At 43.1% G+C, this 14035-nt stretch overlaps 1 protein-coding gene across 3 annotated transcripts in view; it reads left to right on the forward strand.

Moving 5' to 3' along the window:
- Positions 1-14035, forward strand: part of ABCC13 (multidrug resistance-associated protein 11) — a 340660-nt gene that overhangs the window by 232116 nt on the left and 94509 nt on the right. For all 3 annotated transcript variants that reach the window (XM_087378873.1, XM_087378874.1, XM_087378875.1), the window contains exons 22-24: positions 439-586; positions 4870-5183; positions 5292-5451. In XM_087378873.1, coding sequence (XP_087234999.1) covers positions 439-586; positions 4870-5183; positions 5292-5451 — 622 coding nt within the window. The remainder of the gene's footprint in view (positions 1-438; positions 587-4869; positions 5184-5291; positions 5452-14035) is intronic.

The raw sequence follows: 14035 nt of genomic DNA on the forward strand, positions 1-14035 counted from the left end.
ACAGGTTTTTTGTTTTGCAATTTATTTCAGCATATGATACTTTCTCCAACATCATATGTTCTCTCCGCATTCAGAAACTTCATGGGAGGCAGGGAGGTTGCTAGGAACTAGGAAAATTCCAATTTGGGATAGTTATATGAAAGCCTCTCAAATATATTTAATTGGTTACTTTGATTTCCTTAAATGAATGAATGCATTTTATATTTACTTGATTGCTGCATACCTATCTAAGTTGGCATGGTATATTATTATCTTCCAGCACCAAGTTTAACCTTGTTTGATCTTTCCCAAAGACGGTCTTTACCATTCTACCCTGTAAGGATAGCACTTTAAAATTCTCTCTCTTGCTGTTGTACAAGAGTGATAACTGACAGTAACAGATAATGCTTTCTAGTCATTTTGAATAACAATAGGCTGAACATTGAGCATCCATTGCAGGGCTATATATCAGGACTGCGACATCTTCTTGCTTGATGACCCTTTGAGTTCTGTCGATGCACATGTCGCTTCATGGCTCCTGGAGCATGCCATCCGAGGCCCTTTGATGTCCAGTAAAACTGTTTTACTATCAACATATAATTCACAGGTACATCTTAATTACTATATTTTTTCCCTTTGCCTATCCCTTTAACTACACTTTTGAAATAAAATCTAGGCAAAAATGTCACCCTTTTGTTTCCTTTTTTTTCATTTTTTCAGGAAAAGAACATTCTTTTAATAAATTCCTTAGTGACATGGACACCAAGGAAAAATGCAACTCCCCAATAAAGGTACAAAATAAAAACACAGCATCTTCACAAAAGTCCGGTTGAACTTGCAGCAAGCTCTTGTGCTGTGGCCCTTGAGAACCCGAACTTGCCGCAACTGAATACTTTCATGGAGTGATTCTGGAACAGCTGGAATTTTGCTCGCAATTGGGCTTGAGAATTTCGGGGTGGCCACTTTATGGGGGATTACCTGGTACAAAGGGCTGAAAAAATAGCCACTCAGGTGGTTTATAATGCCATATTTCACCACCATCTGTGAAATCAAAGAAAGGGCCTGGCTCCCATACTTATAAAGGCTTCTCTCTTGTGCCTAGCATGATCTGCATTTCCCTGTAGTCTATCCCATCTACCTCTGGGAGTACGAATGATATCTAGCCAAATGCTGGCTAGTGTCTCCAAGGCTGATGTGGTCTTCTGCTCTATGGCCAGCTTGCATCTAGCTGTCCATATGTACTAGCAAATAATGCTTGCTATCAGCTCCCATCTATGACAGTGTTCAGGTGTCACTCTGTGAAGTCCGAAGTATGGATGAATGTCAACTTCTGCCCTACCGAGCTGAAGGATGAACTCCTGCCCTACCAATCTGAAGGGGGAACTCACTTTAATGTCCTGATACCCACAACAAGGTCCTTTATTTGTAACCCAGGCTATTGCTCCCCTCAGGTCACGACCATCTCATCTTGAATATCAGAGAAGATGGTCCTCGTGCCAGTGGTAAGCCCAAATGCAGTGCCTCTACGACTCCTCTGTGAAACATATCATGGGCATGTGAGTGAAAATGACCGAACCCAAGCCAGGTGCCTACTGCAAGGGCTCTATGTGCCAATAGCAAAAGGAATTGGGAGATCTTTGTTGGCTCGTAGCTGTCTGAGATAATCCGTATCTATGTGCTCTGCTGCGGCTGGCATGCCATCAATTCTTTCCATGTAGATCCTCCTTTCCAGTCTCACTGAATAGCTGAAAAAAGGAATATTGGGATCTTGAATGAAGGGTCTCTCCAAAATCACTCTTCTAGGTCCCACTAAAGCCTCTGCAAGGGTCTCCTCTCCCGAATCCAAACCTCCAACCCTCCTCCTTTGTTGTGTGCGGATCTGGATCAATGTACCACCTCCTCTGATCTTGAGCTACTATTGTGAATCTCTAAGGCGCACATCCTCCAAAGTCGTCCATCCTTACCTCCTGACTCTGCATCTCACCCTCAGACTGCACCATAAATATGAATGAGAACTGACCTAAGGTACCTACCACCAAAAGCAAGATCTCTTGTCGCATTAAATACCCAAGCCATGAATGAGCCTGTGCAACTGTGGCTCCTAAATTGCTCTCTAGTCCTCAGAGAATGTAGTCTTAATCTCCTCGATCATGGTCTCGGATCCTCTAAGTTGCTGAAACCTCTGCCTCCGACCAAGTGGGGCAACTCCGTGACCAAGGAAAACCACTCTCCCACTGTGCTGGCCATGGTCTGAGCAAGACCTCCCTAGGAGAAGTTGGGTCTCTGCCCAATGGTGTGTCTTTTTGCTGATTTTATAAGTTCATTGAAAAGGAGGGGTTATCCTAGACAAGATCCACCTAGTATTGGTCTCCCAAGGGCCTGTGTGCCTCCCAAAAAGTGAATATGTTACCTAAAATGCTATAGTCCTGTACAAAGCATTATCTAGGTGAGATGAATAATGTCTGGTAAGAAAGGGGCAAGTCTGAAGCTGATGGCATTATTTAGGATCTTGTAAGCAAATCCAAGGAAGTTAATAGGCCTCCATCTTTAGCCTATCTCCACTGCCCTTAGGAATAAGGTGAATCAGTCCCTGAAAGTCAGTCTGGCATATCCCCCGTCTCCATGACATCTTGAAAGAAGGCTTGGAGGAGTAGGAGGAGAGTGCTCACAGAGGAGATGAGTATTGTTTTACGAGGCCTTTGACTATTGATGAGCTCAAAAGAGCGATAGCTTTGCCGAAAGGCAATGGTTCAAGAGAGGATGGTTTCCTGCTAATCCTTTTTTCCCTCGTGGAATGTTTGGGGCTTGGTATCTGAAAAAGTCTCTAGTAACTCAGTCTCTACTTTGAGTCTTGGAAGCAAGCCTAGCATGAAATGTGTACTCTGATCTGGCCTCTTGTTTAGGCCTGAATCTATGCTCTAGCAATCTGCATCATCTTTGTCGCCTAAGGACTCCGTGGTGCCCTCTCCTCAATCTACCAAACTTGCATGTGAGGTCCTCCCTATGTCCACCATAAGTGCCCCTCTCTTCTCAGCCTCATGGCGGAGGAGTGCACTGATCTCCTTTAAGAAGTGGTTTAGGTCCTAGGCTGTTAATCCCCTTTGAAAGGATTTCAATCTTCAGATCTTTGCGATCAGCTCTCTGAGAGAAACCTCTTGGCATAAGAAGTGAGTAATCTTGGTAATTGAAGGCTCCCATCTCTATTACTCCCAAAGACTGATCTGTGTGGGAGAATGATTAGAGACATTAGTACCCGGAACAATGCCAGTCATCCCTCCTGTCGCATGCCCACTTATCCACATAGAAGCGGTCTAGCCTCGACAAACTAAGCTCCTACGTGTTTATCCCGATTCCCATCTAGAAAGAGGATTGATCTTGTTGAGCGCCCAAACTAAGCTAGCTGTTAGGGATCCTGTCTTGTCACATGAAAATGAGCTTTTGCCACTAGTGTAGTCCATCCTTCCTGATGTCCCATTAGGGGCATAAATGGCCACAAGTCCAACCATAACCTCATCAATTATCAATATAACCCAAATTGCTCTGTCTGGCACAAGGATACTCCAATCCTATGTGTCATCATGTGTCCAAGGCTTATTAACACAGATGCAAACTCTGTGTTGCCGTGCTAGTGTGGGAGCCTACAATGTCCTACTCAGTACTCATAGAATCCTCCCGCACCTGGCTAAACGAGACTCTAAAAGATGGTGCTCCTGCAGGAATAAGAAATCAATGTCCTTGCCCTCCGAAACTCTGTGAAGCTTCTGTCTGATGATGCTCCTCCCCTGGCAAAATGAGCACTGCAAATTTCCCCCCGTGAAAGTGACTAGCTTGGCTATGTCGTTCTTAGCTTCCATCTCGACTCCTGATGTCTGATACCAAAATTGAAAGTGTTTGAGTTAACTCCTACATGAAATACTCTAAGCAATAAACTGTAAGAGACACAATCAAAAGATATGCAATACTATTGTATTCCAAAGAACCAAAACGACTACATCTCTACGACAACAACTATCCAGCTTACAACATCTCATTATAGAATAGATCAGGTCTAGCAGGAAGCTGAGCATCATGCTCGTTAGTCACGGCTCCTGACTTGAAGGAAGAGCAGCCATGAAATTTGTGAATGAAAATGCACTCCAAACAACCTTTCACGCATGTCAATGCACACACGCCATGTGGCAACGCTTCTACCAAACCTTCACACAAAGATCCCATCGAGGCTAGGTTCTAACACTTTATAGTATGGTCCTTCTTATCTTGCTACTTATGGTCCTTGATAATGGCAAATTCATTGCCTTTCAAAGAAGACTTTATGACAATGCTCATGGACAGGGATTGAGTCTAGCAGACCCACGTGGCTTAGGGGCCAGCTTTTGCCGCCACTGCTTGTGGCAATAAGTAATCCGAGTACATGCCTCTACCAGGGGTGGGAAAATGGAAGGAGCTGCTGCCAGAGAAGACTTCTTCCTCTGACCTATCATCATAGCTTGAATGGCGTCCCTCTCGCAATCTGGGGCTCTCATCACTTCCCTCGTCAGCATCGCACCCCTCCTTATGAGCATCCTGCAAACAGGTGTCTCTGACAAAAGAACTTACCTGTGCCGAGGAAGAGGCCTTGTCCTGGCTACATGTAGTGCCCCCGGGTCACTTATTTCCTGTTGTTATCTAGGAAGATGACAGCAAGCTGTTTCTTATAATCGATAGTCAAGTGTGATCAATGAATTTGTATTGGTCTGTTTGGAAGGCTTTTGAAAAATTATTCAATAATTTAAATCCATCTAAGTAAATCTGTGTATTGGCTTTTCGTCTATACAATGATCTTATTGCTTGACAAATTTTCTGCAAATTATGATGTTGGAGAGGTTTTGACTTTTGTTATGCGTTTGTTAGGCCCTTTCAGTGGCAGATATGGTGATTCTGATAGAAGGGGGGGAAATTAAATGGTCTGGCAGTGTATCAGATTTTAATGGTTGCTTTGTGCAAGAAGATGCGAGGGATTTGGGTGTGAGAAAAGCACTTATTGGTCACTATAAATGTGAAAGTTCAAAATCAAAAGGGTCTTCCCCAAAGGATTTGCAACTCAAATCAGAGGCTGCAGGTAAAAGTGAAAACCTAGATATAACACAGTCATGTCAAGAGAGCTCTATACCCCTTGTGGAAGAGGAAGCAAGGGTGCAGGGTACAGTACGTGCAGCGGTCTACTGGTAAGCAAAGTCCTGTACTCATTCATTTAAAAGCCTTGTGCTTAATTTTTATTCTATATCTATATATGTCAAATTTCTTTCCCTCAGTGACATTTTACTCTTCTGCAGGATTTATGTTGCATTTATTGGATGGCCAGTGTTATCAATCATCTTGATAAGTACCTCCCTCATGCAGATTGCTCGCAATGGAAGTGATTTTTGGCTATCAGTGTGGGTGGATAAGACATCAGTAGATGATACCAACCATCATTCTGCCTATTTCTACCTAGTAAAATTCTTTCTCAGATTTTAGAAAGCTACTGTAAATGGGATTGTCAGATATGAGAAGATATGTTTATTAGTAAAAGTAATTGGAAGTATCTCAAGGAAGAGATAGATGCTTAGTCTGTGAAAGTATTATAGGAACAAAGTGGAGACAGGTTGTGAACACAAGTAAGCAAGAGTGCACACACAAGAAAGCTCCAATAGAAATGTTCAAATGAAACAATATAAGTACTTTGGTATATATAGTGCCCAAGTACTACTGGTCAACCATAGCGTTGACTTTATGCCTACCACACCATATCTTTGTAATCTCTTACAAATCCCCCCTCAAAGATATGGCTGAAAGTACCCTAGAAGCGTCTCAGGTGTACCCTGCAGTACCTAAAGTACCATGCTTGCACAAATTCATCCAGATGGATATACAACCTATGGGAGTACATGAAAACAATGTCATTGTGAATCACTTCACAACCCCCCTTGATATTGTGAGAATGTCTCTGATCCCCAAGCCATGTCGATGTCATAAGAAAAGATTTGTTGACAGGGCTTTGGTGAAGATATCCGCCACATTGTCCTCAGATGGACAATAGATGAGATCAGTGAAATCATTAGAAATACAATCCCGTACATAATGATAATGATTTTCAATGTGTTTCATGCGAGCATGAAAGACAGGATTGTTGGCTATGGCAATGCAACTCTGGCTGTCACAGAAGATAGAGTTTGCTTTGCCATCCTGTGCATGATGCAAGTAATGCAAAAGCTTCCTTAACCACATTAACTCCATAGTGGCTGAATTTGCAGCTTTGTACTCTGCTTCACTGGAGGAAAGAGAGACTCGCTCTTGCTTCTTACTTAGCCATGAGATACAGGCTGAACCCAGTGAGAAGCAATAGCCATTAGTGGACCGTTTGTCGTCAATGTCCCCTGACCAATCTGAGTCGGTGAAACCACTCAGCTTTAGATCACAATCTGAAGCATAATGCAAGCCAAGAGACAGAGTGCCATGGACATATCTGAGATCCCTCTTTGTTGTATTCCAATGTGTGATCGTGGGACAATGCATGAACTAGCTCAAAAGCCCTGTGGCAATATCAGGCCGTGTGGAGCACCGATATATCAAACTACCAACCAACTGCCTATACAAAGTGCCATCAAACTTTTTAGCAGTATCATGCTTACTCAGCTTGAGTCCCTTTTCCAATAGAGTAGCCACAGGCTTACAGTTCTCCATTTTAAATTTCTGCAACAACCTCTTCGAATACTTTGTCTGTAACACAGAAATCCCATCATGGGTCTGCCAAAGCTCAATGCCAAGACAAGAATGCAATAGGCCCAAATCTGTCATGTCAAAGTTGTGACATAAAGCAGACTGCACTGCTGTAATTTGCTGCAAATCACTGCCAGTGAGTATGATGTCATCCACATATAGTACCAACATGACCAATTCTGATTTTTGCTGCAGAATATATAGATTTATAAAGGTCACAAAGTACCTTACTCCTCTATGCGTGGGAATAGTCATGGGGCCACATACATCACTGTGCACTATCTGCAACACTTTGGTTGCCTTGACCCAATTCTTGTCTTGTTTACTGAATGGCAAGCGATGCAATTTGCCAAGTGCACACCCCTCACACACTTTATTTGCTGGTTGCTGCAATTTTGGCATTCCCTAAGTCATATTATTGTTGTACAAGTAGGACAATGCCCTGTGATGGACATGTCCAAACCTGGCATGCCATGAATCATCCTGGGAAGTGTTTGCTACAGCCAATACCTTTTGATCATAAGATTGACCATCAAGCTTGTATAAGCCTCTACCATATGTGCCTGTTGCTACAACCTCATACCTTTTCTTTGAATCCTTGATCCTGCATTGGTTATCTTGAAATTCATCCCACATATGTTGATCATGGGCAATGTTTGAAACTGAAATTAGATTTTGCCTCAAATCTGGAACATACCAAATATCTCGGATATACTTAACTTTCCCAACATCAAGCTAAATGGGAATGTGCCCAGCTCCGATGATGTCTTGAGAAGCATCATTGGTACATATAACCTGTCTCCCATGAACAGGTGTGATGCTCTCAAACCACTCTTGGCGAGGAGTCATGTGCTTAGTAGCACCACTGTCGATATACCATGTATCATTTGCAACAAGGGAAGCATCCCTTGAATGATTTTCAGCATTCAAATCCCCCCTGGCATCCATCTTCTCATTAAATGCAGCAAACACAAAATCTCTATCACCTTGGGTAAGATGAGCTTCACCATGTGCATCTGAAGCACGAGTTTCAGTGGGGGTTACTGCTACAGGTGTCCCTTTGCATTGTCTTTTCATTGGCAATCCTTTTCTGACACTCTGCGATATAATGTCGTGGCTTCTTGCAATAGTTGCATTTGCCCTTTTCTGATTTTTGCTTGAACTGCTTGCATTTCCCTCCTTGGGCTGAGTTGTATGGATGTGTTTTGGCTTAAACTTTTTCTGAAATTTGCCCTTTCCACCCATGGCAAGCGCTTGCTCACCTTGACAAGAGGCTTTGGCAAAATTTGAGCATCTCTCTTCTTCCTGCAACAAAAGCCCAACCAACTCATCGAACGAGAGTGGGGCTGCACTGAGAACAATGGTTAATGAAGTGATGAATGTGCCATATGAGGGCGCTAAGCTATTGAGAGTAATAGAGAGACTGTTGTCTGTGACCCGAAGAAGCTATGCTGGAGGTAGATGAGCCTGCTGGCCTCACCTCATCTCCACTGACAATATCCCACAAGCCCTTATCAACCAAGATGTTCTTAAGCATGAATGACCACAAGGCATAGTTTGGTCCATCCAGCTTGTCACCCTCGGACAAATTGCTAAAACTGTCTGAAAGAGTCGACATGATGCAAAATGGGATACCCACAAGGTGCAATTGTACCTGCAAAAATAACTGCAAGTCCCAAAAGTACAACTGGCTGCAAATGTGCTTGCAAATCCCAAACTAATACTGGCTGCAAATGCAAAGTACGACTGGCTGCTCTGAAATGCCACTGACTGTGCAATGCAATCACTTGGCCGGAACCACCTGCAAAACAGTCCACTGATTGTGTGGGCAAGCTGGAGATGACAAAGGAGCTGAAGTGAGCTGTTTGGAGCTGAATGAAGCTGTTGGGAGTACTTCTGAATACAATACACGTGTAGGGAAGAGCCTGGAGAAGTATGGAGATGCTTGGAGCTGCTGGAACACACCTGGGAGAGGCTAGAGCTGAAAAGGGTCTAGATTTGAGCAAAAACGCCAAAAAACAGCCGAAAACTACTCGAAATCACCTTCCGACAAGTCGCACGGACTCCTAGCACTATCGCGCAACCGTACGGACAGGTCCGTATGGACGTCTATACAACTATACGGACAAAAAAGCCACACAAAAAATTCTGCCTGAAATGGTGTGGGACAAGTTTGCTTGTATGCGGGCAGCTCAAAATTTTCAAAAAACGTCAAAATCAGACCTCAAAAGGTCAAAAAACAGCCGCTGGACTGTTGGAGCTACCTCAAACGAAAGCTGGAGAGCTGAATGTGAGAACCAGGAATGCCCATTGGAGCACCAAGCTTGCGGGAGTCTGGAAGCAAGCGCGGGAATGGGCTCTAAAGACAGAAGCGCTCTGATACCAAATGTAGGAACAAAGTGGAGACAGGTTGTGAACACAAGTGAGCAAGAGTGCACACACAAGAAAGCTCCAATACAAATTTTCAAATGAAACAATACAAGTACTTGGTATATATAGTACCCAAGTATTACTGGTCAACCATAGGGTTGACTTTATGCCTACAACACCATATCTTTGTAATCTCTTACAAGTATAACCACAAATTTGCAAGTCTAGACAAAACTGGACACAAAATGTACTTTTAGTATTTAGAAAGGTGCAAAACCACTACAAAATAAAAAATATTACTACTGTACATAAAAATAGTTATGCATCTGAATGCATGTGGCATGGTCTTTTTCTAGCACTTAAAAGAAGTGCCATTTTTAATCCTAAACTTCTTTTTAGTTGATACAAGGTGGAGCATGTACACAGGTCTCACTTGCCAATTCATACTGGGAAAAAAGGACCAATGACTCTATATCTTACATAATGGTGTAATCCATGAAATTTGCAATATAGAAAGTATAAATCTGAGTCCAGGTGTAATAAAATCGGGGGAGTTCCATGGAGCTAGTATGCTTGGACACACAGATGGTTCATAGGCCTAGCGCTACAGATGGACAGATTGCCACAGTTTCAGTATAGCCTTGAGGTTCCATCGATTCCGCTCGCCTGTTAGGAGGTGAACTAGGTCCATCCATTCCGCTTGCCTATTAGGAGGTGAACTAGGTAATTAGAGAGGATCTCTAGCAACTCTACACATTTAAGTCCTAGTTAGCACCTACTGAGCTTTTGGTGAGACTCAACTTCTACAAAGATCATTGCTTATGAATCTCAGAGAAGGGGTTTATCAAACCTCTAGGTTACACCCATATTCATCTCCCACATGCTTTGACAATCTCAATGGGTCAATTTTGAGTATCTTCACATAGGCTACCAGTTGAGATAGGATGAGCAGAGGGCATCCCACACAAGAGACAGGTCTACACTTTATGTGATATGTAGGAGACCGAGATAGAGGAACATTATGCTTTCAGATGGCTTGCATACTATGTTATCCATGGATGACACATCTGTCTTTTCAATACTGTTTCGGGCCACATAGAGAGTTCCTGGCACATCTTGATCACAGGTTGTCACGCTCTCACATGATCTAACCCTATCAAAACCATGGTCTAGAACACAAGAATCATGTGCAGGCAACTCGCCACCCAACCATGTTAATCCAGACTCGATCATCTCCACCGAGCCCAGGCTAGAGAGCCTCGTGGAAATTGCATGCCCTGCAAGCCAAACCTCACTCTTGGCGTCCCATACCGCTTGGTGAACAGCCGCGCTGGTCGCTTCTAGCTCTACTCCCTCTTTGGCCGATGTGTACAACTATGGCCTGGCCCTCCCTTTATAGCCTCAAGACAAGGAAGAGTGCTCGCCAAGAAAAGCCAAGAAAAACACACAAGCACCAAGAAAAGCGAAAAAGCAATCCTGCTGACCCATGTTCCCACAGATAGCACTCTAGCCCATCATTTGCCTACCTGTCCCTAGTGTGCACATGACATACTCTCCTTCTTCAAAGAGCTCACTCCTGAGCTCATAAAAACTCAGAAGTAGTCAACTTTCTAGAAACAACTCACTATGGATCGAAACCAATAGACCTAAGGACAATCCTACCAAGAGATCCACCTGCTCAAAAACATCAGATGAGCAAGAAGTCAGTTCATGTTAATGTTATTTGTAGGAATTTTATTGGTGATTTTTTTGGAAAGAGCACTTGTGAGATAAAAATTTTGTGGTGAAGCGTGCAATAAAAAATAAGGGCTTCATTTTAAAAGATCCAAGATAACATGCGTTCCATCTTGTAGTATTACAAGAGGTGGTGAGTGATTTAAATAACATAATTGACCCATTAGAAGTGGTGCATAACGGTGATGTTGCAAAAATTAGGAGGCAAGGATATTTAACTATTTAAGTGTCTCACTTTGTTTTTCATAATACCGTGTTTCACTTCAACTTTGATCAAGATCATACAGAAGCGCCACATCGTCCGCAGGTCACAGAAAGAGCAATAGAAACAGCACCACTCCAGGCATCTTTGTAGCTGAAGGAAGGAGAAGAGAGGTGGCAGATCATGGCGTGGTAAAGAGAGGCGGTGGTCGATGTAGATCACCTCCTCCAAAAGCTCCAAACAATGGTGAGGCTAAGGGAGGGGAAAGTGGAAAGAAAGGAGGAGAAATGAGTGCCTTCCAAGGAGAAGAAGAACATGTGGCAAGCTATCTCTAGGAAAGGAAAGGAAAGATTGCAAGCATAATGGAAATGAACTCAAATGGAAGTAGGCACATGTAGATAGCTTGATGTTGACTGATATGAAAAGACTCAAGACTAGTACAAGACTATGTAGTGTGAGTCTCTAGATTCTAGAAAGTCACAATGCATATGGGATAATATCCCATATGACACATGGCATTGTCTAGAACTCACTAGACTATAAAATAGCTTCTAGGGACCTATGACACACAAATATACTCACAGATCTCCCCAGCCTACCGGACACAAGGTCAGAGCATTCAGAGGATAGCGCTCCATGAGACAGTCCCTCCTGATAGCCTAGCTCCCCTTTCTCCTTCGGACGACAACGTTTGGGAGGTGGTAGCTAGTATTATTGCGTGGAACATCTGGGTGGCTCACTGGAATCTCGTGATAGGTGAGCATCCAGCTCCACCCTTGGCTACCATGGTCGCCATCTGGCAGGATATCATCTACACTCTATGCTCCACCTGGGAGCATGGGACTCCAAGCTCTACAGCGACTATTGAGAGGCGTGCTCGATTCTACAAGACTTGGCATGCATAAGTTTTCTACATCTTCACTCTGTGAGGGATTCGTTGATTGTATAGTCTCTCCACTTGGCTATTAGCCCCAGTACCGGAGATTCCCTAGGCAGTGAGCTGGGTTTCTTTGGAACAGATTGGTTTTTCTTTCAACCTTTTTTGTTTTTCCCATACTCAGCACCTCCGGGACTACTGTTTTGTATGAAGTCTATGAGGAGTCTTATGAAACAAATGGCTTCAATCAACTCTCCAGTCACTGAAGAGATGCAATGGCTGTGCTCTTGAAGAGTATGCCTTAGGATTTTGACTATGTTGTGACTACTTTGAAGAATCTTTCCCAACCAACACTAGAGGGCATCATCAGTGCTCTATAAGAAGAAGAGAGAAAGAAAACTTTAAGGAAGGTAGAAGATCAAACTCAAGCACTTGTATTGAAGTGTTCAACAAAGGGCAAGTACAAAGCATGCAAGCATTGTGGAAAGACCAATCATCTTGAAAAAGATTGCTATAAGATCAATCCTTGCACTTATTGTGGCAAAAACAATGACTCTAAGAAGTTTTGCAATGAAAAGAAGAAAGGTATGGCAAATCTGGTTGAAGAAAGAACTCCATTAGCAAATGAAGTAACAAACTTTGTGGTAGAAGAAAATAAAGATGCTATCTTTTAAGGTTCAATATCTTTGAAATTTTGTCAACACTTGGTGATCACTTGGTTATGTAGTCAATTTTGAGACTCTCTGCCTGGAGTAGTACTCCAAAAAGAATGTTATGGTTATGTGTTTTAGTCCTTATAGTCTTTGTAAATTACCTCTGGTCACCATATGATATAGGCCATGTGATATGTCTTTGCCTCCATGGTACCTTTTGTAGACATGAGAAACTAGTTCCACACAAAGGCCTAAGATTAATCCTTGTATATGCAAGAGAGAGAACCATTTGGGGGGGTTTATCTCATTTTGTAAACCTTGACTCTTGGGCACCTTTGCTAGCATGAGATCCTATCTATAGATTTATCCTTGACCACCATGAGATGGCATGTGAAATTATGTGACTAGATGTATCCTTGACATAGCATGAGGCAAATCCTTAAGGGGGTATATGTTGGGAATTGTGTGATCAAGGGCTTGCTCTAGCAGTCGTATGATCATGTGTCTTGCCTCTGCTTTCTAAATATTGGCATTCTCTTTTATGGCCGGGTGATATTATCCAACCTACTCAGTTGATCCGTCATCTTAGTTACCCTCTTGGTTGGATGATCACGCGTGGTCAGCAAGTTCATTGGGTTCTTGAAAAATTAAAAAAGAAGCTGGAATACTGGAAGCTTGCTACTTGTCCCTTGCATGTCAGGCTTCGTATTGTGCAATCTATTTTTATGGCATATATACAGTTTTATCTGCCTTTGATTATGTTCAGCAAAGGGGATTTGACAGTTTTCGTTGAGGAAGTGAGTTCCTCGGTCGCTAACTAAGTCCAATGGACAACCAAACTGCGTGATGACTTGTTCATATAAGAATTTGGCCGTGGATCTCGCATCGTCGGCCTTCACCGTGGCTCTTCCTTCTACCCACTTGGTGAAGTAATCGGTGGCCACAATGATGTATCTTGCCCCAGTCCCCTTAGCTCTGCTGGGCTTATGGGTTCAATGAAATCGATGCCCCATTTTTTGAAGGGTTAATCGGTCAGGATTCTGGTCAAGGGCATTAGACATGCTAGCCAGGGGTCGTATTGTTTGATGAATTCGGCCGCGTCTCCGAAGAGCGTTAGCCACCAAAGACCAGCTTGCAGCACTTTACGTGCTATAACATCAGTGGGCAAAATGACCTCCTACAATTTCGGAGTGGTGGGCTTCTTCAAGCACATCGATGTATTTGTGTTCACACATGCATCTTTGAAGGATGCCATCCTTGCCCATGCAGTATAGTTGGCTGGCTATCAGTTGATACGGCACTGCATCCTTAATTAGTTTGCAGGCTCTATCCTTCTTAAGAGCCTGGCCCAGGGGTAATCCATTGGCCAAGTAGTGGCCGAGAGACTTTTTGTCGCTCCAAACATGGCAAGAAGAGTTTGCGTTTGCTTTCTATGCAACATCTGTGTTCACCTAAGATGCATGGAGGCCTCAATATTATGAA

This window comes from Dipteris shenzhenensis, chromosome 9 (genome assembly GCF_047967505.1).
Source record: "Dipteris shenzhenensis isolate YYH24624 ecotype China chromosome 9, Dip_SZ_1.0, whole genome shotgun sequence".
In the NCBI taxonomy this organism is placed as follows: domain Eukaryota; kingdom Viridiplantae; phylum Streptophyta; class Polypodiopsida; order Gleicheniales; family Dipteridaceae; genus Dipteris; species Dipteris shenzhenensis.